The sequence below is a fragment of the Barbus barbus genome (genome assembly GCF_936440315.1).
Source record: "Barbus barbus genome assembly, chromosome: 25".
Classification (NCBI taxonomy): domain Eukaryota; kingdom Metazoa; phylum Chordata; class Actinopteri; order Cypriniformes; family Cyprinidae; genus Barbus; species Barbus barbus.
Genome location: NC_136753.1, coordinates 6,156,971 through 6,184,791, shown reverse-complemented (window position 1 = coordinate 6,184,791; position 27,821 = coordinate 6,156,971). Strand labels below are relative to the sequence as shown.

Here is a 27,821-nt window from a genome sequence, read left to right as displayed (position 1 = left end):
TTAGACACGAATCTAATATTTGAAACATAAATCATATATCACATACCTTCAGGAGGTCCTGCACCAGCTGGGCATCTGCCATTGAGATGAACAGGAACACTACTGGATGGTTGAGGTATTACAGACCTCAAACTGTGAGCTGCCACATTCAGAGCACTTTCCTTTATAGAAAAGTTGAATTCTCACTACAGGACCCACTCTAACATGAAAGACGATTCAAGGGAGTTACTTTGCCAAAGTAGTACACGTTCTACATTTCAAAAATAGACAGTGACAGAGCCTTTGAGCGGAATCAAACATCATCCTCTGAGACGCTTCAGTATTTTTATTGTTTTCTGCAGCCGCTGCACCGGTGGCTCCATGTCAGACTGAGAGAGAACACCAATAACACACATATTCCCTGTGAGTGCTTGTGCGTTTACTTAAAAAGGGAAATGGTGCATTTCTCTTCAGGAGAACAGAGAAGACATCCTGCAGCGACACACACTGCCGCCAGAAAACAGAAGGAAGGGAGGGAGGGATGAAGAAAGAGGGGGTGGGATTTTCTTTTAATGATACTGTGTGAATATATGTGGCAAAAGATAGGACCAGTGTGTCCGAGACATTCTTTATCCAAAGAGTTGGATCTCCAAGTACATTTCAACAGTATAAATACAGTCCCACGTAAATACATCTTCCACTTAAGAAATCAAACAAACAATAACATTGACGAAACAAACAACAGTAGGCAGTAACACTGACCCGATCTAAACCAATGGAACCAAAAAACCCAACAGTATGTCAGTGGATTGGTTTGATGGGCTCTGCAATGGGTGAGGTTGATTTGCATGAAATGAAAGATGCACCATGCAGATACACATGTGCTTTTACAATATGAAAGCACTGATGATACAGAAGGAACGGGGAACCACAAAGAGACACAAACGAGAGAAGCTTGACCAGGACACGAGGTTGTGGAGAAATCTACTGGAGGTCTGAAACTAGACGAGCTCAAGTGGCTTAGTTTTAGTTCATATGAATAGTGATGTGGCTTGTAGGTTTGCTCTGTTAGATGGGCAGCTGGAACTTGACATCAACCTGGGCCTCTTTTGCCAGCGATACAATTTCAGAAAGCTTTACAACCTAGAGAAAAAGATCGAGAAAGGTATGGTAAATGTTTCAAAGTTGACCTTTAATTATGATCATCTTAATTATAACACAGTGTCCTAAATTTTAATAGTAAAATACAAAAAAAGTGATTTGATTGTAAAAAAAAAAAAAAAAAAAAGCTCTACATAATGGTGCATAAAAAAAACTCATTATGTTCTGCTTGGCTGTCGTGATCATACAGTGGTTCCGCATTCAGTATGGAATGATGAATAGCTTGTAGCTGGAAATCTGGTTTGTATAGTCATTATATAATAATGAGATTTGCTTTGATTCTATTTGACGATAACATTTTCTTTCATTTTTCCTTTTGTACACGTTCCCCTTTTTAATTAACATGTTACTAATATTCCCATTAGTTATTGGATTAGGTAGCATGAATTAACAATGAACAGCATTTATTAATCTACATGAGTTTATTCATAATTTATTTGTTTGATTTGTTTATTCATAATACATTAACACCATTTATAATTTATACTTGAAAGATGTATTATGTATTTTTTATTTATAACTTGAAATATTAATATAATGTAGAAATTAATATTATCCAATATTAATAAAAGCTGTAAAAGTAGGTTTCATTGTTAGTTCATGAAATTAACTACTATTAATGAACCTTGTTGTGAAGTGCTGTAAAACCATTTTTCTTATGTTAATTTTTATTCTTTATTATCCAAAAAAAAAATTGAAACATTAATGGCAGGTAAAGTTATGGGAAGATTTGTCCTGTCTCTCAAGAAAGTGATACGAGTTTGGAACAAAACTAAACGATGACAGATTTTTCATTTTTGGGAGAACTCCTTTAAAACTTCATATTTCTTTGGACTACCGATTTGATTCCTGAACCATGATGGGCAGATTCATCTCTCCATTCCACCCCATGTCAGTTTCAATTTGCCCATATGATGCATAAATAAGAGAAACGCACCATTTTGGCCGCCTCGTCCAGATCATCACAGGCCAGGATCTTCAGAGGGCTGGCAGCGATCAGAGCCTTGGCATCGTCCACTCTTGTTCCTGGAGATCAGACAAGTGTGATGAGAGTGAGATGAAGGACAGAAAACATGAGGCACCTGCACAAATATCCCTTTCCAGACACCTTTTTTCTTTCTGTCACCCTTCTGTCAATGTTTCCTCTCTCCGTTTCAGACATTCCAAGTCTTCTTGGGGGATTTGTGCTACCTTTTATTGATATAGGTAGTACAGTGTTCTCAGTTTTTGACTAATGAATTTCCAGGACATTTCTAGTAGTCTGCACTTACTGGATGAGGGTTTTCAATAATTCATCAAATTCAGTTTTCTTCTCTAAATAATTCTAAGAAGCATTCTGACCAATCTGTGAACCGGTTAATAAAAAAAAAGAAAGAAACTGAAACAATTTCAATATCAAAATGGCTAGGAAGTTGCAAGCAAGTTGTACTTAATACAATAGCAACATCTAACCGATGACATGATTTTAAAATAGGATGTAACTAGGAAAATCTATATTTACTATAATAATTGTATTTAATGAATATCCTCTGATAAGCCTTTGTGTCCTGTTCATGTGAATTTCTAAGGAAACCTGAAGTGCTTGTTCTTATGGGTATAACTGATAATATGATTCAATTTTTCAGATCAGCACCCTTTTAAATAAAGTATGGGAACTGAAAATATTTTTAATGGGTTTCAAACCGTCCCTTCGCCTCTCCATTAATCAAAGTCACCCGCACCATCAATCATAATCATAGTATTAAGTTCGGTCTCTCTCACCTTGTAACCGCACTACAATGGGGATTTTCAGTTCTAAGTCAGTGACAGCCATGATAATGCCCTGTGCAATGACATCACACCGCATGATGCCACCAAAGATGTTCACCAAAATAGCTTGGACCTGTTACAGAGAACACAGAAAAACATTGAATACTTTCTGGCATAAGAGGTGCGATAAAAGAGCAGCAATAAGAACATAATCCAATGTAATTCCCTTGTTCATGACATTACCTTTTTATCAGAGGTGATGAGCTTGAAGGCCTCTGTCACCTGTTGTGCAGTGGCTCCGCCTCCAACATCCAGGAAGTTAGCAGGTGTTCCACCATGTAGTTTAATGATGTCCATGGTGGCCATAGCGAGTCCAGCCCCATTGACTAATCACAGGTGACATCACATGTATAAATTTACACTTACACATATTCAAATTAGTGCAAATGGTACAAAATGCATAAACACAGAAAGTTTCCTGAAAGTGCACAAATGTAATATATAAATATCTTTAGTTCTAATTCTTTATTTAGAAATGTTAAAATGTAAAAAATGCTATATGCGAGTTTAATTTTTGAATCGTCCACTCAATGCTGTGATAATGTTTCTCTAATGGATGGTTGTGGGTTTTTGTACTGACCCAGACAGCCAATAGTGCCATCTAGGCCGATGTAGTTGAGGTCTGCTGTGGCTGCCTGTCTGTCTCTGGCGTCCTCCTGGCTCCAGTCTCGCATGTCGAACACTTTCTTCTGTCTATAGGCAGCGTTTGAGTCAAAATTGATCTTAGCGTCCATACACATCACTGGAAAGCACAGAAGAAAACATCTATGAATGCACAAAACTATGGCACAGCTACGGAGTAAGTATTATAGTGATGGGTAGGGCTGCACAGCATTTGATAAACTGACATTGCATTGTTTTTCGGCAATATATATTGCAATATGAAAAAAAATCATGAAATTTCCACCAGATGCCTTGAACAGGTCTATTTATAGCTAATAATCATTCCAGAATGATTGGGGAGATTCTGTAGGGGAGAGCAAATTATAAGAATAATTAAAACAAAAACAAAAAAAGCTGAAAATGACTTTATTTAGTGTGAACCATCAATTTGGGGAAAATATTGAAAAATCTGGATGTTCATACTCGGGTTTACTCTTTACAAGAACTAACTTAAACCTCTTTCAGTAACCATAAAGTGAACAGGTTATTATTATTTTTTTTAAATCTCTTTCCTCTCAAGATTTCATAGGCCACATTCCCACAGTTTTTGACCCATTCAACACGACATAATGTTTATTAAATAAAAATATCCAACAAATTAAGAAATATATATTGTAATAATACTATTGTACTGTATTGTAAAATGATAATATCAAGTGCTTAAAGAAATAATACTGTAAAATTACTAATATTACTAATAATATTTACATCTTGATTTCTTACTTTTCAAGCTTGTCAAGATTTGAATTTGGCAGGTGTCAGCAAATTAATAGACTATGTATTTCAGAGCGAAGACCGGCACTGTGTTCATTTACACTTGCGCAGCTCATAACACTGTTAAAGCATCTCAGAGCAGCTCAATCCACACAAAATGAACTAACATACTCTGATATGCTGAAACAAACACCAGATCATGAGCTGCACAAAAGTAAATGAACACAGTGCCACATTTAACTCTAAAACCCACAGCACAAATCATTATTTGATTTAATTGCCTAATCGCAAAATTTATCGTGCAACCCTAGAAGTGGGTGGGGTTGTTTAATGTGCACATAATGTATATAAAGTGTAAGGAGTCTGGTTTAGGGTACCAATGCCAGATGCATCCTCCACCATTGGGTTGATCTCCAACATAGATGCATCATACTTGATGAACACATCATAAAGTTTCAACATGTTTTCTGCAGCTTCATTGATCAATGCAGGGGGGAAACCCATCTTCTCTGCCACCTGAGAAAGAGAGAGAAAAAAAGAAGAATAAAAGCATTTTTCATGCAGGGGTCAGTGTGAGAACTGTCTATATAATACTCTGCACCTCACCTTAATAGCCTGATCCATCTTTATTCCCTGCATGATATCAATAGGCTCTTTCACAATAGCATCAGGATTCTCTGCAGCCACATCCTCAATGTTCACACCCCCCTGAGAACTGCCAATCAGCACAGGGCCCTGTAGGGGGTGGAGTAGAACCCATATCATTTTAAGGGCAGGTGAAACCAGTAAAGTGCTGACATTTCAGGTCACGACACAGTAAAAGTACTCTAAGTACCTCTACTGGCCATTCTGCTTATTGCAGCACATAAACTGGTGATGTCATTTTTGAACGCTTGTAAAAAGACTTTGTACTTGAATGAACACATATGCAAAGCAGTTTCATAGATAAACCATGTAGTAACGGCCTAGTCCGTGACTTCTCACCTGGAAGGACCTCTCCATGGTGATGGCAAAATAATACTCTCTGCGTGGGTATCTGCGCTCGCAGATAAACACCTGGTTACAGATCCGCCCTGCCTCTCCTGTCTGCTTAGTGAACAGCTTCTTGCCAATCATCTTAGAGGAGATATCTCTCGCTTCCTCTGGCCTGCAGACACAAAGCGAGTGAGAAGACAAGAGGAAATTGGAAAAGTAATAAAGTGATGAACAATAATGTAGGCACAAACACTCACGAGTAAACGATTCTGACACCGCCTTTCAATCCTCCCTCAAAAGTGCCTTTGCCTCGACCACCCGCCAACACTTGGGCTTTCACCACCAGGTCTTTAGAGCCTGAAAAAAAGAGAAAGAACAAACAAGAAAGAGAAAAACCTTGAATAATGCCAACCAAACAGTCACAGAAGTACACAAAACACATGGCCTTGCTCAAACAAACAAATACCACTTAAATTGACAGAGATGAAAAATTCACTACAGAGCTGCTGCATCCTCAACCAGTGAGTCACACTGTAATTAGCTACAATCTCTAAACCTGCACAGACCTGCTGTACAGACACACAGAACAGGATTACGGAAGGCTGGACCTGATAGTTAAGATAAATGTAATGCCACATAACAGACCAGGAAGGATTAAATAGTTTTGATTCACTTGGATTTAAACTGCATAACCAGTTGAAAACAACAGACATATGACGCCAATAAAAAATGATTTAGGAAGGCATGGCATCAAAAACTCAATTCCGCCTGTTTAGTAAAAACAATAAAATGAAGTTTTATACCATTTCGACTGGGAGTTGTAACTTTACAAGCTAGCTTTTCAATAAACAGTCAGAACTACACATTTTTTTAATATAAAATTCTCATTATTTACTCACCCTCATTTTGTTCCTAATAGCTTGAATTTGACTGTTCTTCACTACACTACTGTTCAAGTTTGAGGCAGTTTTTTTTAAACAAGTTAATATTCTGCATGAATGCATTACGTTTGGGGACATTTCTTAAATTTGAATAAAATGAAAACTAAAAGACTTTCAAATCACATGAGCCAATATTTTATTCACAATAGAACATAGATAACAAATGTTTAAACGGATAAATTTTACACTTTTATCCACTAAATGAGCTCATATCAAATTTGATGCCTGCTACATGTCTCAAAAAAGTTGGCACGGGGGCAACAAAGGGCTGAAAAATAAAGACATTTTGAAAAGATTCAGCTGGGAGAACATCAGCGACTAATTAAGTTAATTGACATCAGGTCTGTAACATAAAAGGGACGTCTTAGAGAGGCAGAGTCTCTCAGAAGTAAAGATGGGTAGTGGCTCTCCAATCTGTGAAAGAGTGCGTAAAAAGATTGTGGAATACTTTAGAAACAACAATCCTCAATGTCAAATTGGAAAGGCTTTGCAAATCTCATCATCTACAGTGCATAACATCAAAAGATTCAGAAAAACTGGAGAAATCTCTGTGTGTAAGGGACAAGGCTGAAGACCTTTGTTGGATGCACGTGGTCTTCGGGCCCTCAGACAACACTGCATCACTCATCGGCATGATTCTGTCATTGACATTACTAAATGGGCCCAGGAATACATCCAGAAACCACTGTCGGTAAACACAATCCGCCATGGCATCTGCAGATGTCAAGTAAATCTCTATCATGCAAAAAGGAAGCCATATGTGAACATGCTCCAGAAGCACCGTCGTGTCCTGTGGGCCAAGGCTCATTTAAAATTGACTGTTTCAAAGTGGAAAAGTGTTCTATGGTCAGACAAGTCCAAATTTGACATTCTTGTAGGAAATCACGGATGCCGTGTCCTCCGGGCTAAAGAGGAGGGAGACCTTCCAGCGTGTTATCAGCATTCAGTTCAAAAGCCAGCATCTCTGATGGTATGGGGGTGCATAAGTGCATACGGTATGGGCAGCTTGCATGTTTTGGAAGGCACTATGAATGCTGAAAGGTATATAAAGGTTTTAGAGCAACATATGCTCCCCTCCAGATGACATGTATTTCAGCAGGACAATGCGAAACCACATACTGCAGCTTTTACAACAGCATGGCTTCATAGTAGAAGAGTCTGGGTGCTGAATTGGCCTGTCTGCAGTACAGATCTTTCACCAATAGAGAACATCTGGCGTATCATTAAACAAAAAAATACATCAAAGATGACCGCAAACTCTTCAGCAGCTGGAAACCAATATCAGGCAAGAATGGGACTAAATTCCAACACCAAAACTCCAGAAACTCATAACCTCAATCCCCAGACATCTTCAAACTGTTTTGAAAAGGAGAGGAGATGCTACACCATGGTAAACATGCCCCCGTCCCAACTATTTTGAGACCTGTAGCAGGCACCAAATTTGAAATAAGCTCATTTTGTGCATAAAATTGTAAAATTTCTCAGTTTAAACACTTGTATGGCCCTATGATTTCCGCGATGCAGAAAACGCGGACGGAATCGCGGAATCCAGTTATAAAAACGGAATTTACAGTTTAACGCGGAATGTCACGGAATTTGTGAAAGATTGGATGAATTCATCAAAAGTAGGTCATTACACTTAAATCAAATCGCGATATGGACTAGTATCTTTAAATATTAAGCCCCAAAGGTCTTTTCAAATATGAATCCTGTTTTGTTTACTAACGTTACATACACAGCGCACGTGGCGCTCGCGGTGATTTCAGCGTCTGCCGTCTCAATGAGGACATAAATACATGAACAACATCTCCAGAACTGATCTGAGAGTCACTTCACAACAATTTTACCATTTCATTTCAGTAAAACTAGCGTCATATTATATACACACAGAACTTTAAAGGTATTCACGGCAACCCGTCAAAATAAAAGTTTGGTTTAACAAATTAAAGACATTGTGCCAGAAATAGGCTATATTACTATTATTTAGTAGAATGTGCGTAATAGGCTACTACTACTACTGTTGAAAAATAATAAAACTTTATTTTTTGGAGAAATAATCACAAAATATATAAATTTTAATAGTAAATCCCCTTTATTTGCCAAAAATGTAAATGTTTAATTTTCATTAATTAAAATATAAATTAAATCAATGTTTTGATGCTTCATCTGATAACCAGTACAATTTAAATACAGAATTTCTGAGGGGAAAAAAAAAACATTTCATAAAACTACTGTAAGAATAAATAATACATTTTATATGCAATCAAATAATTAGAAATGCTAAAACACAGAATTTGGTAACAATAAAACGTAAGGTGAGAAAAAAATAAAACATTTCATATGGCCCTAAACATGTCATTTTTGTTACACTTTTAAAAAGTTAATGTTAAGTTGTAAAAGTTTCATGATTTTAATTAGGCATGCTTTTTGATGAATAAAATTTAATTTGACCATTAAAAAGCAGTCCAGAAAAATTAAAAACTTAAATTTAGAAAAAAATAAAACAGAATTTGGGAAAAAATAAAACGGATTTCATAGGGCCCAACCACGTTCTATTGTGAATAAAATAGTGGGTCATGTGATTTGAAAGTCTTTTAGTTTTCATTTTACTCAAATTTCAAAAAACGTCCTACCATTTCCGTAATTCGAGTTGTACATTTATCAAATGTGACTGCAAAGATGTTACAAAAGATTTCTATGCAAAAAAATGCTGTTCTATTGAACTTTCTATTCATCAAAAAATCCTAAAAATGTAACACGGTTGCCACAAAAATATTAAACAGCACAACAATTTTAAACATTGGCAATAAAGCCACAGCCATATCACCCTGCAGCCCAAGACCGGTTGCCCACTGAAGCTAAGCAGGGTTGAGCCTGGTCAGTACCTGGATGGGAGACCTCCGGTGAAAACTAGGTTGCTGTTGGAAGAGGTGTTAGTGAGGCCAGCAGGGGGTGCTCACCCTGCGGTCTGTGTGGGTCCTAATGCCCCGGTATAGTGACGGGGACACTATACTGTCAAAAAGCACCGTCTTTCGGATGAGACGTTAAACCGAGGTCCTGACTCTCTGTGGTCATTAAAAATCCCATGGCACTTCTCGTAAAGAGTAGGGGTGTAACCCCGGTGTCCTGGCCAAATTCCCTCTACTGGCCCTTGTCTATCATGGCCTCCTAATAATCCCCATCCACTTGATTGGCTCTATGACTCTCTCTCCTCTCCACCTGTAGCTGGTGTGTGGTGAGCGCACTGGCGCCGTTGTCCTGTGGCTGCCGTCGCATCATCCAAGTGGATGCTGCACACTGGTGGTGGTTGAGGAGAGACCCCCCCACATGATTGTAAAGCGCTTTGGGTGTACAGCAATACACAATAAAAGCGCTATATAAATGCATCATTCAATTCAATTCAATTCATTCAATTCAATAATAAGATGTTCCACAGAACATCTGTCACAGGAGGTTTAGGCATCAAGAGGGTGAGTAAAAACTGACAGAATTTTCAGCTTTGGGCAACTAACCCTTTTAAAGTTGTACCAAGTTGGAGCACTGAAAAAGGGAAGTGCCCCACAGAACGCCATTAAAACGCTGATTTAACATTGTGAAACTATAGATATTTGTCCATGTTGCAATTTTGCAAATAAAACACTCCCACTTTTTGCATTTACCAGAAATGAAATGCACAGCAAATGAAAGGCTATTCATGTGGAAACAGTAAGTAAAATGCAATTTTATTCAGAACTGCCACACGATTCAAACTAACGAGTCACTTAAGCCCATTCTGTACTGTGCATGTTTCTCAGTCTAAAGCTAGTCCCGCCATGCTTGTGACACCCTACCCTCCTTTATTCCAGCTAACAGCACTGCCTGTCCATCACGGGTCTGTGAAGGTGCTTCCTATATGCTGATAGTTAGATTAAAGTTTAGGCCAGCCACATTCTCCAGAGGTGGTGCAAAACTATGTTTAGACTGCAGCGTGTGTGAGAACAGCACAACAGCTGAAACACAAACACACAGTGAATTCAAGACCCTAAAATAGGGTAATCTGGCAGTCCTGTTCAAAACACTGTAATATGACCTGCGTAATAGCATGGCATACCGTAAAATGCATATACACTGTATTGAAATACTACTCAAGATCATTCCAATGTGAAAAATATGTTAAACAGTGGAAAATACAAATGAGTCGGTGTGCATATGTTATGGAACAGTTATGCAGCATGCATCCCTTTGAGAATAAATATTGTCGACTTTCCTCAATTAGTTCCCAGCATATGTTCATGTGTTCTTACCGATCTGCTTGGCAACAACATAAGCCTCATCAGGCGTGCTGGCTACCAAACCGGCAGGCACAGAGATGCCCGCTTCCTTCAGCAGCCCGATGCTCATGTATTCATGCAGGGAGAGGTTCCTCTGCTGCTGCACTGACAGCATTGGAGACGGCTGGTTGCCATGATTACCAAATAAGCCCAATGTCCCACCAAGCACCTGGTAATTTTAAGTTAAGAGAGAAAATACTGATTAAATCCAACACAAATAAATTCTGGCAAACGAGACAATACGGTTGCTACAAAGCCATGGTCATATTTACATTGCAAACACTAACTTTTGTAGATTGCCAAATGGAATCCACAAACAGAAACAAGAACAAGCAAAGTCTCAGTTTTACAAGGAGAAGGATTTTCCCTGTCCCTTGCTCAATAGATTAATACTTAACTGACTTTAGTCAAATCTTTCAGTTATATGTGGGATATCAGAATATGTGGAATCATAACATCTATTGAAAGAGACTATCTGCACCAGCAATATAAGATGATTAGCTGATGAATTAATGACTGATTAATATTTTGCTGTAATCCAAAGTGACATACAGTACACTCATTATAGGAACAGTCCTTTACGGAGCAACTTGGGTGTCTTACTCAAGGTTACAACCTTCTAATGACCAAACATAAGACATTTATGATATGAAATGTATGATTCAGGAAGGTTTACAGTAAAGGATAGTATAATTTTGTTCATTACAACAGACATATTTGCAGATCTGAGTGGTTTAAGAGTTAACTTTATTAAAGTTGAATAGAAACACTGAAGTGTAACAAAACAGACTGGTCCTCTGTCAATGTAGGTCAAAGTTAACTCGGAAACCCAGATGGCATGTACAGTGTGTATGATAACCATATACACAAACAAACAAATCAAACTCCCAGATATAATTTAAGTTAAATCTGCCTAACTCCAAAAGAGCGTCCGCTCAGCAGAAAATGAATAGGTTTGCTAATCTAAGCACTAGTAATAGTGACAGGCAGCTAGCCTGAAGGCTAATGTCAAAGGAGAATCGCCCACTTGGTGTCACTAAAAGTGATCAAAAAAGCAAGCCACTTCACAAATGACAGTCGGATATAGTTATCTGATGTGTGTACGCAAAACTGACCTTAGCTGCCGAGTTTAAAGTCGTCCTGGAGCCGGAATTCCACAGTCCAGCGGACAACCGGCCACAGATCAGGGACGTCGCCATGTTGCTCTGTGCACAAGCAGCGCAGCACAAAAACAAATGACTGCACGCGCCTGCGTCAGGACGTACGTCAACTGCGCAGCTCCACTTTGAGAATCGCAGCTGGCTGTTTCCTTCTCCATGAACCAAAGCTTACCATTCAAATCAACTCACTTGTTTACTGTGACAAAGATTTGCTTTCTTTTGGGAATTAAGATGATTTAATAGTACCATTTGCACATCTAATAGTGCACAAGCTTCAACCAGATCGTAAAAGGTATGCTTTCTGTAAGGAGACTCATCTACCAAGTAAGATATTGGTAAGTTTAGACTATGATGTGATTTCCAGTAAAGTTGTGTTGCTTAATTATGCTCATGCGGATCCCCAGCATTGCACGTCCTTCTCTCTCACTAGTGGAGGGTTTAAAAAAGAATATATATATATATATATATATATATATATATATATATATATATATATATATATATATATATATATATATATTTACATGTTTATATTTATATTCATGTAATTTATATTATAAATATAATTTAATATATAAATATAACATATTTTTCTGAAATATATACATGCAAGTGTGTGTATTTCTATATACATAGGGTAAAGTCAGCAAAAATGGGCCACGTTTTGGTAAATGACTTATAATACCATCAAATAAGCTATGCATGAGATCTAATGATATTGTTAGAAATTAGCATGGGTCTCTTAAATATATTTATATTTTTTATATTGTGAAAAAGTATAAAAGTTTTTAAATTATGAGAGTTAGAGTATCAGCAGATACCTTCTTGTGCCACGGCACAACATTCAGGTAAAATGGGCCAAAATAAAAAGAGACTTTTTTTAAAGACTGTTAAGATTTTGTATACATATCTACAGTAGGCCTATAAACCTATTCTCACCCTCAATTTCTGTGTAAAAGTGTGTGTATTCAGCCCATTTTACTGACATCTTCCTTCCTTTCCCTTTCTCTTCTCGTCTCTCTGTTTCCTTTCTTTGCTTGTCCTCCTGCCATACTGTATGCAATGCAATTTTTTTTAAAGACTATTAAGATTTTGTATGGATACATATCTAGGCATATAAACCTATTCTCACCCTCAATTTCTGTGTAAAAGTGTGTGTGTGTGTGTGTATACAGCCCATTTTAGCAGAAAATTGTGGCCCATTTTAGCGTAACCAGACAGTTCTACCTAAAACAACCTTTTTCACAAAAATCAAAGTTTCTTTTATAAATTAAACTTTTTATTTGAAAGAGCATGTCAAAACATTGTTCATAAGCCTTTGCTTTGTTGGTAAGCTTACTTATAATTGCTTTAGTACCCTTATTAGTGATGAATGAAATTTTCTCTGTCAGGCTCAATTACTATTTCTCTGACAAGCTTCATGTAACACTCTGCCCTGCCCGTCTTTAAAAAAACTCAGTCCAATAAAAAAGTGTTGAAGCAACAATGCAAAATCAGTTATTGTGATTTTCTGTAAAAATTTTGATGCTACATCCTTATTTGGCCCATTTTACCTGATAGCCCATTTTAGCTGACTTCACCCTAATAAATATACACAGTGCACACATATCAGTGGTGTAGCCAGAATTTTAATTTTGGGGTGGCCCATCTTAAAATGAGGGGGCCACTCTATATTACATAGGCTATAATGTGAATGGCCTAGACCACTGACACATATATATTATGTAAACAAAACTGTTTACAGCTATATAACTGTTTGTCTCTTATAACACAGTTTAAATATGTCTGAGGCTGTTCAAAGTGGAAAACCCATGCTCAAACGTCCTGGAGTGGGACTTGGGGTTCTTGTGACAGACTCCTCCAATCCAGGATGTGTCCTGTTAGGAAAAAGAACAACCAGAGTTGGGAAAGGCACCTACCAGTTACCAGGAGGTCACATTGAATTCGGGTGAGTTTGCCATCACAAAAATGCATCAGTGTGGTCTTTTATTAATGTATCAAATTCTTTATAATTCCTGCTAATTCATGTTAACTTTTCTTATGCGCTAGTGCATTAATACACATGGGTTGCATGTAAATTAATTTCAATTATCAGAGAAACTTGGGAGGAATGTGCCCAGAGAGAGGTGATGGAGGAAGCTGGTGTCCGACTGAAGAACATTCGCTTTGTATCCGTCGTCAACTCCATCAGACTGGAGGAAAACTACCATTATGTCACAATCTTCATGCAGGGAGAAATGGACAGGTCTTTCTCAGCTGAACCATTTAATTTGGAGCCAGAGAAGAATGAAGGTAAACCATTTCTTTGAATGTGTTATTGCCTGTGTAGTCTAGGGCCCAGATGGCCCACCCACAGATCATTCATGATAGTGATAAAAATCTGTCATGTGAGACTATTGCCTGTCTCACGCCAACTTGGCAGTCACCATTACAACAGGTTTTAGCAGTTTTGAGCAAATATTAAAATGTTTTTTGAATACAGTATAAGATAATGATGACATGGCTTTTTATAAAGCACTAAAAGTTTAAATCCCATGGTTTATTTGATGTTCAAATGAATAGATATGCTAGACAAACTATTGATTAAGATGACATTAACATAGAAATAAAAGTAGATCTACACAAAAGTAATCTCTGTCCCAACTTCAAAGTCTTGATTTTCTTAATGATATCCATCAGGTATGATCATACAATTTGACATAATCAGGAGTGATTGCAGTTGGAGTCAAATATTTGTAATAAGAATTGGTCACATTATATTTTGTTTAAGCACACTTTTAGTATCTAAATGAGTGCTTTTTGGCCAGAATAAACACCAGTGTGAGCCAGACTATACAGTGGAATGCGAAAGTATTGGAACCCCTTGCAGAATCGGTTATTTTTTATTTCTACTGTCGTAAGATATTTTACATAAAAGATGTTTTATGTAAACATGCCACTGTATGCCGATAGTCAAGACAAAGTATGGCAGCAAAAGTATCTGTAGATTTACTTGATGTTTACATAGTCATGCACTGCATAAAACCAAATCATATGCTTTGTATTTCTATGTTGTATGTATGATTTCTATGAGTAAGTATTGACCAAGTATAAATTAGTTTATTTAGTATTAGACATCAATTTATTATGTGAGTGTAGCTAATACTGAAAAATTAGTGATTCATTTTTAATTATTTGACTGTATCTGCCCAAATGCCAAGCAGCAGCAGTGTTACTGCAGTATTTCACTGAAAGCTTCAGATTCATTAGTTATTTCTTTCTCAGGTTGGACATGGAGGCGGTGGGAGGATTTTCCCCCTGAAGAGCAGCTATTCTTGCCATTAGCCAACCTGAGACAGCAGGACTTCCAGCCATTCAGAAAGAGTTAAAGGGATTTTCTGTAGTTAAGAAATCAACCTTGTCACTCCCTGACTTAACCTTATTCAGGATCAGGTGAACTGAACTCACCTTAGGCTTTTTCTCACTCATTTTGAAGAGAGCTTTGACCTGTCGAAAGGACACACACCCTGGCCTTAAATTGTGAGATTAACATACTGTACTTTCAGATTGACTGTTATGGATAATTAATTACTGAAAGTTATTCCAGCTTTCCAATAGCCAAATGATTTTATTGAACACACGTGTGTATTAAATTATATCTAAGGCTATTAAGCTATTAGGTCTTATCAGTCATATATTTTTTTGTACATGCCGGTATAATAAGTACACAGCATGTTATGTGTGATATTTTGTTAACAGTTAACGATAAGGGGTTGTTAACATTACTGAATGCATTAGGTATCCCAAAAGCAATACTTTTACAGCATTTAATTTTGCCCAATTCTAATTTCTACATTTTAACATTCAAGTAATCAGAGATGGGCACAAATACATCTAAATGTATTTAAAATAAAAATACAAAATACTGTGTGGAAAAATGTATTTAAATACAAATACAAGAAAATACATTTGAAATTGGCCATCCAATGAAAAAGTAACACTATTAAGGCCTGTTTACAGCAAGAACGATAATTATAAAGGTAACTACGTATATTAGTGTATTCTAAGTATACAATGCAGTTGTGTCATCTGTCACTTTAAATGCTCAAGCTCTTTAAAGCAGAAATGATTCCGATTGGCTGTCAATGTTTTTATCATTTATAATGTTTCGTGCTGTTATGGTTATAGTTGTGGTGTGCTATCTTCTATTCACTTAGATTTAGGATGTACTCACACAATGGGATCTGATCCATGCTTGAGCACAATTGACCCCCAAAGTCCAGTTAATTTCACAAGTGTGACTGCTCTGTACCGTGTCCAGCGTGGTTCGTTTAACCATGCCCTGTACCGCTTGAAGAGGTGGCTCATGTGCAGTACGCATGTAGTGTGATCACTAACCGCGCCGGAGCATGGAACAGTTAATTTACTATTTTTGTATGCGCTATTGTTATCATTATGACAGCAAAAATCTTTAGAACTACTTGGATATCACACTTTTCAATTAATTGAATTTGAGTACATTTAGATTTACAATGGGTCTGGTTCTCATCTTATTGATGAACAGGTATTGTAGTTTGCGAGTAAAACTGCAAATTCCACCATTATACTCAGCTGACGTGTTTTAAATTTGAATAAAATGAAAACTAAAAGAATTTCAAATCACATGAGCCAATATTTTATTCACAATAGAACATAGATAACATAACAAATGTTTAAACTGAGAAATATTAAAATTTTATACACAAAATGAACTCATTTCAAATTTGGTGCCTGCTACAGGTCTGAAAATAGTTGGGACGGGGGCATGTTTACCATGGTGTAGCATCTCCTCTTCTTTTCAAAACAGTTTGAAGATGTCTGGGCATCGAGGTTATCAGTTTCTGGAGTTTTGGTGTTGGAATTTGGTCCCATTCTTGCCTGATATAGGTTTCCAGCTGCTGAAGAGTTCGTGGTCGTCTTTGACGTATATTTTTCGTTTAATGATGTGCCAGATGTTCTCTATAGGTGAAAAATCTGTACTGCAGACAGGCCAATTCAGCACCCAGACTCTTCTGCTACGAAGCCATGCTGATGTAAAAGCTGCAGTATGTGGTTTTGCATTGTCCTGCTGAAATAGATGTCATCTGGAGGGGAGCATATGTTGCTCTAAAACCTTTATATACCTTTCAGCATTCATAGTGCCTTCCAAAACATGTAAGCTGCCCATACCGTATGCACTTATGCACCCCCATACCATCAGAGATGCTGGCTTTTGAACTGAATGCTGATAACACGCTGGAAGGTCTCCCTCCTCTTCAGCCCGGAGGACACAGCATCCATGATTTCCAACAACAATGTCAAATTTGGACTCGTCTGACCGTAGAACACGTTTCCACTTTGAAACAATCAATTTTAAATGAGCCTTGCCCCACAGGACACGACTGCGCTTCTGGACCATGTTCACATATGGCTTCCTCTTTGCATGATAGAGTTTTTAGTTGGCATCTGCAGATGGCATGGCGGATTGTGTTTACCTGTATTCCTGGGCCCATTTAGTAATGCCAATGACAGAATCATGCCGATGAGTGATGCAGTGTTGTCTGAGGGCCCGAAGACCACGGGCATCCAACAAAGGTCTTCAGCCTTGTCCCTTACACACAGAGATTTCTCCAGTTTCTCTGAATCTTTTGATGATATTATTCACTGTAGATGATGAGATTTGCAAAGCCTTTCCAATTTGACTTTGAGGAACATTGTTTTTAAAGTATTCCACAATCTTTTTCCAAACTCTTTCACAGATTGGAGAGCCTCTGCCCATCTTTACTTCTGAGAGACTCTGCCTTTCTAAGACGTCCCTTTTATAGCTAATCATGTTACAGACCTGATGTCAATTAACTTAATTAGTTGCTAGATATTCTCCCAGCTGAATCTTTTCAAAATTTCTTGCTTTTTCAGCCCTTTGTTGCCCCCGTGCCAACTTTTTTGAGACCTTTTGCAGGCATCAAATTTTAAATTAATTTAGTGGATAAAAGTGTAAAATTTCTCCATTTAATTTTTTTTTATGTTCTATTGTGAATAAAATATTGGCTCGTGATTTGAAAGTCTTAGTTTTCATTTTATTCAAATATAAAAAACATCCCAACATTTTCGGAATTTGGGTTGTAAACCTGTGATGTCTGTTAGCGAAAGGACAATCGCGCTTGAACTTTAGTACAAGACAGCTGTGCCTAGTGTGAGTATGCCCAATTAATTTTAATTTTCTTTATTATTAACATTATAGTTATCTTTGTTTTGGGGTACACACACACAGAAAGCTGCTTATTGCTCATTTATCCATGTTTCTTTATCGCTCTGACGTGTCAATAGCTCCTGCCCACTCGAAGCTCCACAGATACATTTGCATACCAAGATGATATATAAATGATATAGAAAAAGTTTAATCGATTTACAGTTTGTAACATCGCTGACATTTATATTGTCATATCGCCATAGCAAGCAGTAAAGTTTAATGAACACATTTGACTAGTTGATAAAACCAAAATCTGACCAAAAAAACAAATGGGATGCTACATTTTATTCAAAATGAAATATCTTAAATATCTACGATTTTGACCTTAATAAGATTTCCCCAGGAAACCTGGCGTCCTCCACGATTCCTATTCTTTCCAACAGCAAAGCACTTGACTGCGACATGATTGTAATCAGGACTTATGACATTGGAAATAGGAAATTTTGATAGCACACGTAGGCAGTATTATTCCTTGTTTCCTTACAGGAATCCAGAAAATTTAACTAACCAATTCTAGATCACACAGCTGCAGCTCACATGAATGAAAGTGGCATGTTTGTGCTAGTTGATACAGGAAATCAGCAGTCTAATAAAGAGTATTTTATGTATTTTGAAAATACAAAATACTAATATTAAATCTATTTAAATAAAAAATACATTAGATTTTTTTCAAAGGTATTTAAATACAAAATATTATTTTGTATTTCAAATACGTATTTTAAATACATGTATTTGAAATACTGCCCATCCCTGCAAGTAATAAAATAGCATTAACCTGTATTAATAATGAAATATTTTATTGTAAAGTGTTACCAATATTTCATCATAACTTCCTCACGCAAACTTACTCTAACTGTTCCCACCAGACAACACCCTTTACATTTGTAATACTACTGCAAGTATTTCATAACGTATTATTTTTCCACATAAACCTTACCTGCACTCAAATAAACATTACCTGGTAGGTTGGACAGTCTCATTTTTTTAGAAACCACGCCCCCATCAGTGAATTGATTATATAATATTATATTATATTATTTTATAATATACGTTGTCTGTTCATGTAATTTATTTATCACATTGAAATATAACTTTATTAAAATTAAACAAACGATGTTATGTATATTTGGTGGAAACAGCGCCCCCTTTCCGTTCATTGATGAACATACAGTCTGAATCCGGTCGGCTCGAGCTAAATGCGCCACAGCAAGTTGAGAAGCAGCACAGTGTACAAAGAGGTCGTCGGATTCGCCAAGCTTTCGCTGTAGTTCGGTGGGGACAAAAAAAAAACATTGATAAAACAAATTTCAGTTACACAACATGGTGAAACTCGCTTTCAACTCCGCTCTCGGACAGAAGGATTTAAAAAAGGAGGAGAAGGATGAAGCTTTGATCCCTCAGGATGTGGTGAGTTTCGTTAGCACAAACGCTAACCGGCTAAGTTAACTGTTAATGAAATTAAAAACAACGTTAATAACAGCATTGCTTTTAGCCATTATATTCTTTATAACGTGTTGTAACAGTGGTCGGTCAGAGTGTTTAAATAAACATATAACGACGACATTAAATGAATTCATAAAGGATTTGTACAAAAATAAACATTAAAAGTAAACAAAAACATAGTTGATGTTTGACTGCAGTATAGACGTTATTTACATCAGTGTAACTGAAACACGTAGACGATGTTCGTCCAGGCTGTGTGAGGATTATAACCTTATTTTTTGTCTGGTAGTTTTGTTTTTGTGTGTTTAGGGGGAAGCCATCTCCTGCCTTGTTTCTGTGTGTGTGTGTGTGTGTGTGTGACAGCTTTGAGCTTACAGGAAAATGGCCGACAGTCCAACACAAACTCTAGGATATATACACACAAATCTTATTGCATTGCACTTTTGAGATGTTTTCCATCAAGATTCCTAATGCATGCACATGCAATGTTCAGATAAATAAAATTTTTTGCAACATTGCAAGAAATGCATGTACAAAGGTGCATGTGTATATATATATATATATATATATATAATCATGAATTGCAGTTTAAATGCTTGTTCTAGTAGCCTGATGCAGGCTACTAGAACTACTAGAACACGTCTGTGCAGTCATTACACTATTTAAAATTAAACAGTTAATTTCATATGAGATTTGCATTTAAAGGAAAGTGGATGTATACATTTGTCTCTTGCACTTCCTGAATAGGTTGCAGTTGTAAACATAGTAAAATCAGGAAGAGGAAATACATGTTTAGCCAGCTTATCGTGGGAGACTTTCATAAGTGTGAGACCAACTCCCACTCAGATGCATGCACCGTCTGGCTGTTTCTGTTCTTCAAATACAATCATCAGCTGCCACTGAGGATGAGTCAGCGCCTAGTGTGCGAATTGGGTTGATAATCAAGAAGAAGAGGTCGTGAATCATTCATAAGACACTGTTGTGTCTGCTGAAACACTGCCACTGCGATCAGACCAACGGTCTGCAGCCTGATCTCACTGGCACTAATTCAGCAAGTATTTTGGCAGGCATATGTCTTATGAAAGAAGAAATTGATTCAGAAGGTTTCATGCATGGAGCGATGCTCCTTGCCTTTAGACATTTCGGGCAATCAGAGACTCTTAATACTACCTAAATCGGTTAAAAGGTGTCAATTAATCATGAGATAAGCTGTAAAGATCGTGCTGTGTGGTCTGCAATCCTCTGTCACACAGGTGATCAAAGCCTCACTGAACTTGCGGCTGGAGCAGACTACCAAAAACAGCCATGTTTTTTTCCTTGGAAAAACTCCTGAAGGCTCTGCTTATTTAAACTAAGACGGTCTCTGTTAGCTAAGCCGTAATCTGCAGTGTGTCTGTGTGTGTGCGGGCAAGGCTTTGTGTATTTGAAACAGGTGTGTTTGTGTGTAAATGTGTGAGTGAATCTTTTAAGGTTTTTGTTTTCGGCTCGTGTTTTGCAAAGTCCACAACAGAAAGTGCATTCATGCAACTATAATGTCGCATGACCACAAATTATTGATGCATGTGTGCTGCATAGATTAAAAGAAATGAAATCTAAAATGATAAAAACATTTTTTTAAACTGATTAAGACCAACATTACTTTAGGGTGATTTTGAATGTATTTCATGTTGTGCAGATGCTGTGCCTTCACAGATAATTAAAACATGGATTGGTGTCCTAGATTATAGCTTCAAAAGTCTAGTATAACTTCAAAGTCTACCAGTAATAATTCAGTAGAGGAGCATTTGAATATGCAGCTTCAAATATTTGCCTAATCAGGATTCATAATCAGTGTGGGTGTTTATTTTTGTATGTAATTTTTTGAATTTTTAATGGGTGCAAATATTTGTAACTGTTTATTTTGATAATGGAGTCATTATTACAATGTACTTAGTAATATTAATCATAATATTAAATGTTTATATTACTTACTGTAAGGTTTAGGGTTAGTTGCTTGTAATTACATGTAACGTATAACAAGGATGTTACAACATAAATTGTTCCAAAAAACATATATATTATGTAAATCTTATGCCATACATTATTACATATACTATATATATTTTATGTATTACAACAAATACTGTAAGCAACAGAATATTTTAGCATTTTAATAATAAAACCAGCCATTTTTATTTGATTTTGAAGAAATAAATAATCATAATACTTTTTTTTTATAAAAAAAATTTTTTCCCTGTTTAACTTGGTCTTTTGATGTGACCACTTGCTTTATGAACATGCATTTTTAAAATGTGTTGGTTGACTTTTCATTATTGATCGGTGTTTGCTGCCTAATCATTTTCAAACACACACAATATGAAATATGTCTGTGCAAGGTCATAAGGTTGGTGTTTACTGAACTAGAGGAGAGATAATGATGACTAGACTCATTTAAATTGCAGCATTGTCATGGGAAATTTAGTACAGACTGCAATGCATCCCTCAGACACACATGTAAACAAACCTTTATGTATGTTATAGATGCTTCTAGCTGAAATGGACTCGTTTTTGTTGCTCATAATTTCCCTGGAGTCTGCAACATCTTAGCTGTTGTAAACACAGCTTAGCTACTTTATCTTCTTTTGCTCTCATTATGTTGTATATGAAAAATATGACAAACAAATGAGGACCAAAAAGATTTGGTGCCAAATTGTCACCATTTTCAGTCTGATTTGTTTTCACTTTCGTCCTTGTTCATCAGTCAGCTGATGTTTTGTTCATTTGCATCATGCAGTGTGTTTGTTCCTGTTGGTCTCTGGAGGGAGGTTGGAAATTTCCCAGTATCTGTTGCAAACAATGCAATTGTTTTCTACAAAGCCACACCCAGACTAAATACGCTCGCACATAAAATTGATGAAAATTCTCCTTTAACACAGATAAACACATGCAGGTGAACTAGTAGTGAGTGCAATCTGTGGGGATTTCAGCAAGAAAAATGTGAACATTTGGAAACAAAAACACAGTTCCCAACAGTAGTTCTCATATGGCGTCATGAAGTGAGACCATATATTACATAAAAGATTATATGCCTATTTAGATTGCCTATTCCAAAGCTAAAAGAGTAAATGTAGCATGTATTGTTGAAGTCATCAGCTGCTTAAAAAAATATTTTTTACCAGAAGCATATAATTCAGCTTTTCTTCCTCGTATTTGTGTGTGTGTGTGTGTGTGTGTCTGCATATAGGACTTGGAGGATGGTCTCCGTATCAGGCAGCAGTCCAGGGCCTGGTGCTGGTGCATGTGTTTGGGTCTGGCCCTCATTCTGTCTGGAGTGGTTGTGGGCGGAGCTTACCTGTACAGGTACTACTTCATAGAGGTGAGAGAACCATTTCCATCAGCTGTCAATAAGAATGTGAATCTGTTGGATCCTTAAAGTATTCAAATGTTTATGATTTACTTCAAAATTTAAGAACAATAAAAAGTCCAAAAATAGATGAAGTGATTTCTTTGTCAGTACGATAAACATTCTTCCATGAAAAATTAGTAACAAAAAACAAACATTTCAGCCAGCTTTGTATTGTTTCAATGTTAGCATTATGGGCGTTGAAGTTTTTAGCTAATAGAAATACCACAGCCCTATTTCTTTGTTTTCTCTAGTCATGTTGTAGCAACAATTTCAGGTTTTTTTCCATTTTAATAAAAGCCTATCTTGTCAGCGGTGAATTACCAAATTCCGTTTTTCCATTTAAATATTTCTGGATTCAGTTTTTTCCATTTTCATTGAGATATATATATATATATATATATATATATATATATATATATATATATATATATATATATATATAAATATTATTATTTTATTTACTTAAAAAACAGATTTAATTGTTTAATAAAATTTTCTTCATCAAAAGCATGTCTAATTAATTTAAATTATATGAAGATTAAACCAATTCATTAAAAGTTTAACAAAAATGACCTTTTTAAGGCCCTATGAAATGTTTTATTTTTACCATTCTGTTTTCATTCATTTTAATGGTAATTAATTAGTAATAATGAAAAACATCTCTAATTAATTGATTTAAAAAGAAAAAAGTTTTGTTTATTTTTTCCAGAATACTGTTGTGTATTTACATTTTTCTGATAAATTCTGGGAAATAAATTTTCTGGGAAATATTCCTTTCAGAATAATGTTTTAGTAATAATTTTATTAATAGTTAGTAATATCATTACATTAGGTACTATTTCTGTCACGGTTTCATCAAGTTAAACCAGACTTTTATTTTGATGGGTTGCTGTAAAGACCTTTAGGTTTCTGTTTTTATATGATATAACAATAGTTTTATTCATAACAAATGATCAAATGCTCACTTGGGGCAGTTCTAGAGATTCTTCATGTACTCATTGAGGCGGCAGAGTCTGAAAACACAGCAAGCGTCAGGTGTGCTTCTGTAGTAAATGAAACTGTGTGTCTGTGCAATTTATTCACACAGGATTCATATTTAAATTCTAGTTTTGGTGGCTTAATGTTCACAGACACTAGTCCATATCACATTTTGTGTGTACAGTGTACTGACCTACTTTTGATGTAGCCATCCAAAATTTGACAAATTCTTATGACATTCCACATAAATTCCGTTTATATGACTGAATCTTGCCAATTCTCCCATCGTGGAAATCATAGGCCCCTATAAATGTTACTAATCTACATTATTATCCAAATTACAGTTACTCTACAAAAGTATGTTGAATCTCAGCATGTTGACTTCAAAATGCAACAGAATTATAATTGAACTAGGTGATGTGGTGTAAAAACCTTACTATTTAATTAAATATGATTTATTTAAAAAAAATAATAATCTTTGGTTACAAAATTGGTGCAAACTTAAAATCTTAAATTCCATTTCCTTAAGCATACTGAAACATCTGACAGAATGATGTGTGTCTAGTTGAGCATGGTGAATGAATGTGTCTATTCATAATGATGGTCTCCAGGAGGAGAGGATGTATTTCTGCGGGGTGAACTACCGTGAGGAAAATTACAAGATGCAGGACAGCCAGGAGGAAAACAACATGGATTTGCCAGCTGCGTCCAGGAGGATCGAGGAGAGAGTGAGAGTTCTGGAGGACGAGGGGGTGGAGCTCATTAACATCCCAGTGCCCAAGTTCAGCGACAGCGACCCTGCTGACATCGTTCATGACTTCAACAGGGTGAGAACCGAAGTTTATCTCCCTCACAAAGCCATACATTCACAGACAATTTCATCAGATTCCCAAAAATAAACTACATGTACCAAAATAGTAACATGTCGGTTTTCCTTCTCTGCTTTTAGAGACTGACAGCCTATCTGGATCTGCGTCTGAACAAATGCTACATCATTCCTCTCAACACTTCTGTCGTGATGCCACCCAAAGACTTCCTGGAGCTTCTTGTCAACATCAAGGTAACTGCAGCAACACTGTTGTCTTATATTTGAGCTTCTTCAAAATCCTTTAGTCTGTCTCAAAGCCTCCTGAACTGCCTACTTAGACATTTGAACAGTGACCATAAATGAAGTCCAGGTTGTGAACTGGCAAGGCTTTGCAACACAGTTCTAGTCTGTGATTTTTGGTTGTGTTTGCAGGCTGGAACATACCTGCCGCAGTCCTACCTGGTGCGTGAACAGATGATAGTGACCGGAAAGTTGGAGCATGTGGATCAGCTGGGTTACTTCATCTATGGTCTCTGCAGAGGGAGAGACACTTACAAACTGGAGCGCAGAGAGGCCGTTTTTGGTAAACGCATGCATCCCATTGTTCTTAGGTTAATTACACACTAACCTCTACAGACAGTATTTGCCAGTTAAGACTTTTTGTCCCATTTATGAGTCTTTACTAGGGTGTTTTTTAAATATTATATTTTGCAATGTTACAAAATTTCAGATTTTTTCTTTTTTATATATATATATATATATATATAATTTATTTAATGGCTTTGGTTTGAACAGCAAAACAAAAAGACACTCCAAACCATCAAAACCACTGAAACAAAATAATAGAATATAAATAAAATAAGGTAAATAAATGTACATTTTCATACATCACAGTTCATAGATTTCCAATTTATTTTGCCATTTACAGATTTGAATAATTTTTAAAGAATCCTGAAATAAAAAGTATCACAAGTTCAACAAAAATATTAAGCATCGTGACTCTTTTCAGCATCAATAAGATACATTTTTTATGATTTAAGTTTTAGTAATTTTTTGTCATTTTCTATTCCTTTTTTAAATATCTATATTGTTTAATTTTTATTTCAGTTTTAGTACATCAAGGTAAACAATTAAAATGAGAAATGTTGCCTCTTCCACTAGCAGAAACGAGTATCATGATATATGGTTTCTGCATAAATATTAAGCAGCACAACTGTTTACTTAGCAGAAAGCAGCAAATCAGCATATTAGAATGATTTCTGAAAATTGAAAAATGTAGCTTTGTCATCACAGGAATAAATTACATTAAAACTGAAAACATTTTAAATTGTAATATCTGAGAGTATTACTTTTTTACTATATGTATATTGGTGTATATAGATATATTAGAGTACATGTTGCCATAATGTGTCGTATTGAGCTCTGACACATAATTGGGCCACATACATTCACCACACCATTTTTCTCTTTTTCACAGGTATCCAGAAGCGAGAGGCTCTCAACTGCCACAAGATTCTTCACTTTGAGAACAAGTTTGTGGTGGAGACTCTTATCTGTGAGCCGTAGGGGGGGTGAAGACAGCTGGGTAACAAGATAAAACCACTTTTGACAAATTCCGCTCTGACCCTTCCTCTCCTTCCATTAAACCTCTTCCTGTTTCCCCTGTTAGTCTGTGTGTGTGCGTGGGAGTGTGTGCTGCTCTCAGATTTGTTTCTCTGTATAGCAACAATCAATATTGCAGAGAGAGAATGAGACGGAACGCCAAGAGCAATATAATGCGTAGAAACATTTGTGTGTAGGAAAACATTTGGACCAGTTTCTCTCTCTTTGTAAACATTTTTCTGTGTCTGGGTTTCTGTTAAGCAGGGAGCTCAATCTCAAACAACAGGGTGCGTGGGATGTAACGTATGAAAATAACTAGTACCAAGTTGACCGTGGGAGAGGGAAGGACTCGCAGAGGATAAATGTACAATGAAATCTATAAAAGATGCACTAAATGTTTAGTGTTTGTTTAAAACTGTGAACCGTCACAGATACCAGATTCTATACTGGAAATATATTTGACTAGAGATTTGTGATATACGGCCAATTATTACATGTAAGAAATACACAGAATTGATTTTTGTACTAGTTACACTTTAGGTTTTTATTTTAAATGACAGAATGTGCTCTGCTGTAAGTTAATACACTGCTAAAACATCCTATAGTACAGAATTCAAATCTAGGATCAAATCTAGAGGATGCAAAACATTTTGTAAATCTTAAAAAAAAAAAAAATCCAAAAGAGTTCAATCAGAAGTCTAAGTGCAGAGTAATAAAATGTTTAACTGTTATGTCACTTAGGGGCTGCCGAGGTATTGGGTGTAGATTGATGGATGAATTCTGTAAAGATTGTTTAAATTTACTAAAATGTCTACCAGTTCAATATGAGTTGGAATGATTTATACTTTGCACATAACCCAAAAGGTTTTAATGTTAAACATGTTAATACTAATAAAAATTTGACCAGTCAAGTTTGCTCGTCTTTATTTCTGCTTTTTCTTAGGAAGAAAATCTTTTTTAGTATCACTGAGATATTAATAAAAACTATAATAGTATTTTATTAGTTTATATTTAGTTTAATAAAATTCGTTTAAATATGTATAATAATAATATTATATTTATAATATATATAAATTTTAAGTTGTAACAAGTTCATTTGTGACTGTTTTATTCCTTTTCTCTTTTTTTAATGTTTATGTAGTTGTTTTTTTATTTCAGTTTTAGTATATTAAGTTAAATAAATTAAAATGAGAAATGAACTGTCTTCAATATGGATAAATGTTTCTTGAGCAGAAATCAGCATATTAAAATGATTTGTGAATGATCATGCGACACTGAAAACTGGAGTAATGCTGAAAATTCAGCTTTGCATCACAGGAATAAATTACATTTTTTAAATATTGCAATAGAAAACATTTAATAATTATAATGCCACTATTACTACTGTATTTTTGAGTGCATAAATGCAGCCTTTGTGAGCAACAGACTTCATGAAAAAATTTAAAAGTTTATTTGCATTTTATTTTTTTGTTTTATTTTCAAAAAAAAAAAATTGTGTATATATATATATATAATAGTGCTGTCAAATGATTAATCACATCCAAAATAAGTTTTAGTTTTTTGAGTGTGTACTGTGTATATTTATGTACATATAAAAACATGTATTTTGAAAATATTTAATATATAAACATTTTTCTTAAATATAT

At 35.9% G+C, this 27,821-nt stretch overlaps 3 protein-coding genes across 5 annotated transcripts in view; 2 read left to right on the top strand and 1 right to left on the bottom strand.

Annotated features, from left to right (window-relative positions):
* Positions 1-143: 143 nt before the first annotated feature.
* Positions 144-11,818, bottom strand: LOC306845069 (succinate--CoA ligase [ADP-forming] subunit beta, mitochondrial). The gene is made up of 11 exons (XM_079377627.1): positions 11,668-11,818; positions 10,526-10,721; positions 5,559-5,658; positions 5,311-5,473; positions 4,933-5,061; positions 4,704-4,842; positions 3,530-3,691; positions 3,133-3,275; positions 2,902-3,022; positions 2,078-2,166; positions 144-1,122 (listed from the first exon to the last, which is right to left on the bottom strand). The coding sequence occupies exons 1-11, from the start codon at positions 11,749-11,751 to the stop codon at positions 1,048-1,050; spliced, it is 1,401 nt and encodes a 466-aa protein (XP_079233753.1). The 5' UTR covers positions 11,752-11,818; the 3' UTR covers positions 144-1,047.
* A 6-nt stretch (positions 11,819-11,824) lies between these two features.
* Positions 11,825-16,321, top strand: LOC306845068 (nucleotide triphosphate diphosphatase NUDT15-like). Its single transcript, XM_079377626.1, has 4 exons — positions 11,825-12,047; positions 13,487-13,660; positions 13,808-14,004; positions 14,977-16,321. Exons 1-4 carry the CDS (start codon positions 12,007-12,009, stop codon positions 15,078-15,080), a joined length of 516 nt encoding a protein of 171 aa, XP_079233752.1. The 5' UTR covers positions 11,825-12,006; the 3' UTR covers positions 15,081-16,321.
* Positions 16,322-19,120: 2,799 nt separating this feature from the next.
* The window catches only part of LOC306845405 (integral membrane protein 2B-like), a 10,447-nt gene continuing 1,746 nt past the window's right edge, over positions 19,121-27,821 (top strand). The window contains exons 1-7 of one of the 3 annotated variants that reach the window (XM_079378182.1): positions 19,121-19,366; positions 22,626-22,757; positions 24,377-24,592; positions 24,715-24,825; positions 25,006-25,156; positions 26,051-26,158; positions 26,440-27,086. In XM_079378182.1, coding sequence (XP_079234308.1) covers positions 19,280-19,366; positions 22,626-22,757; positions 24,377-24,592; positions 24,715-24,825; positions 25,006-25,156; positions 26,051-26,139 — 786 coding nt within the window. In that variant the 5' untranslated portion in view covers positions 19,121-19,279 and the 3' untranslated portion in view covers positions 26,140-26,158; positions 26,440-27,086. Of the gene's footprint in view, positions 19,367-22,625; positions 22,758-24,376; positions 24,593-24,714; positions 24,826-25,005; positions 25,157-26,050; positions 26,159-26,242; positions 27,087-27,821 lie in introns of those variants that run through there. The other 2 variants (XM_079378181.1, XM_079378183.1) reach the window with 2 other exon arrangements.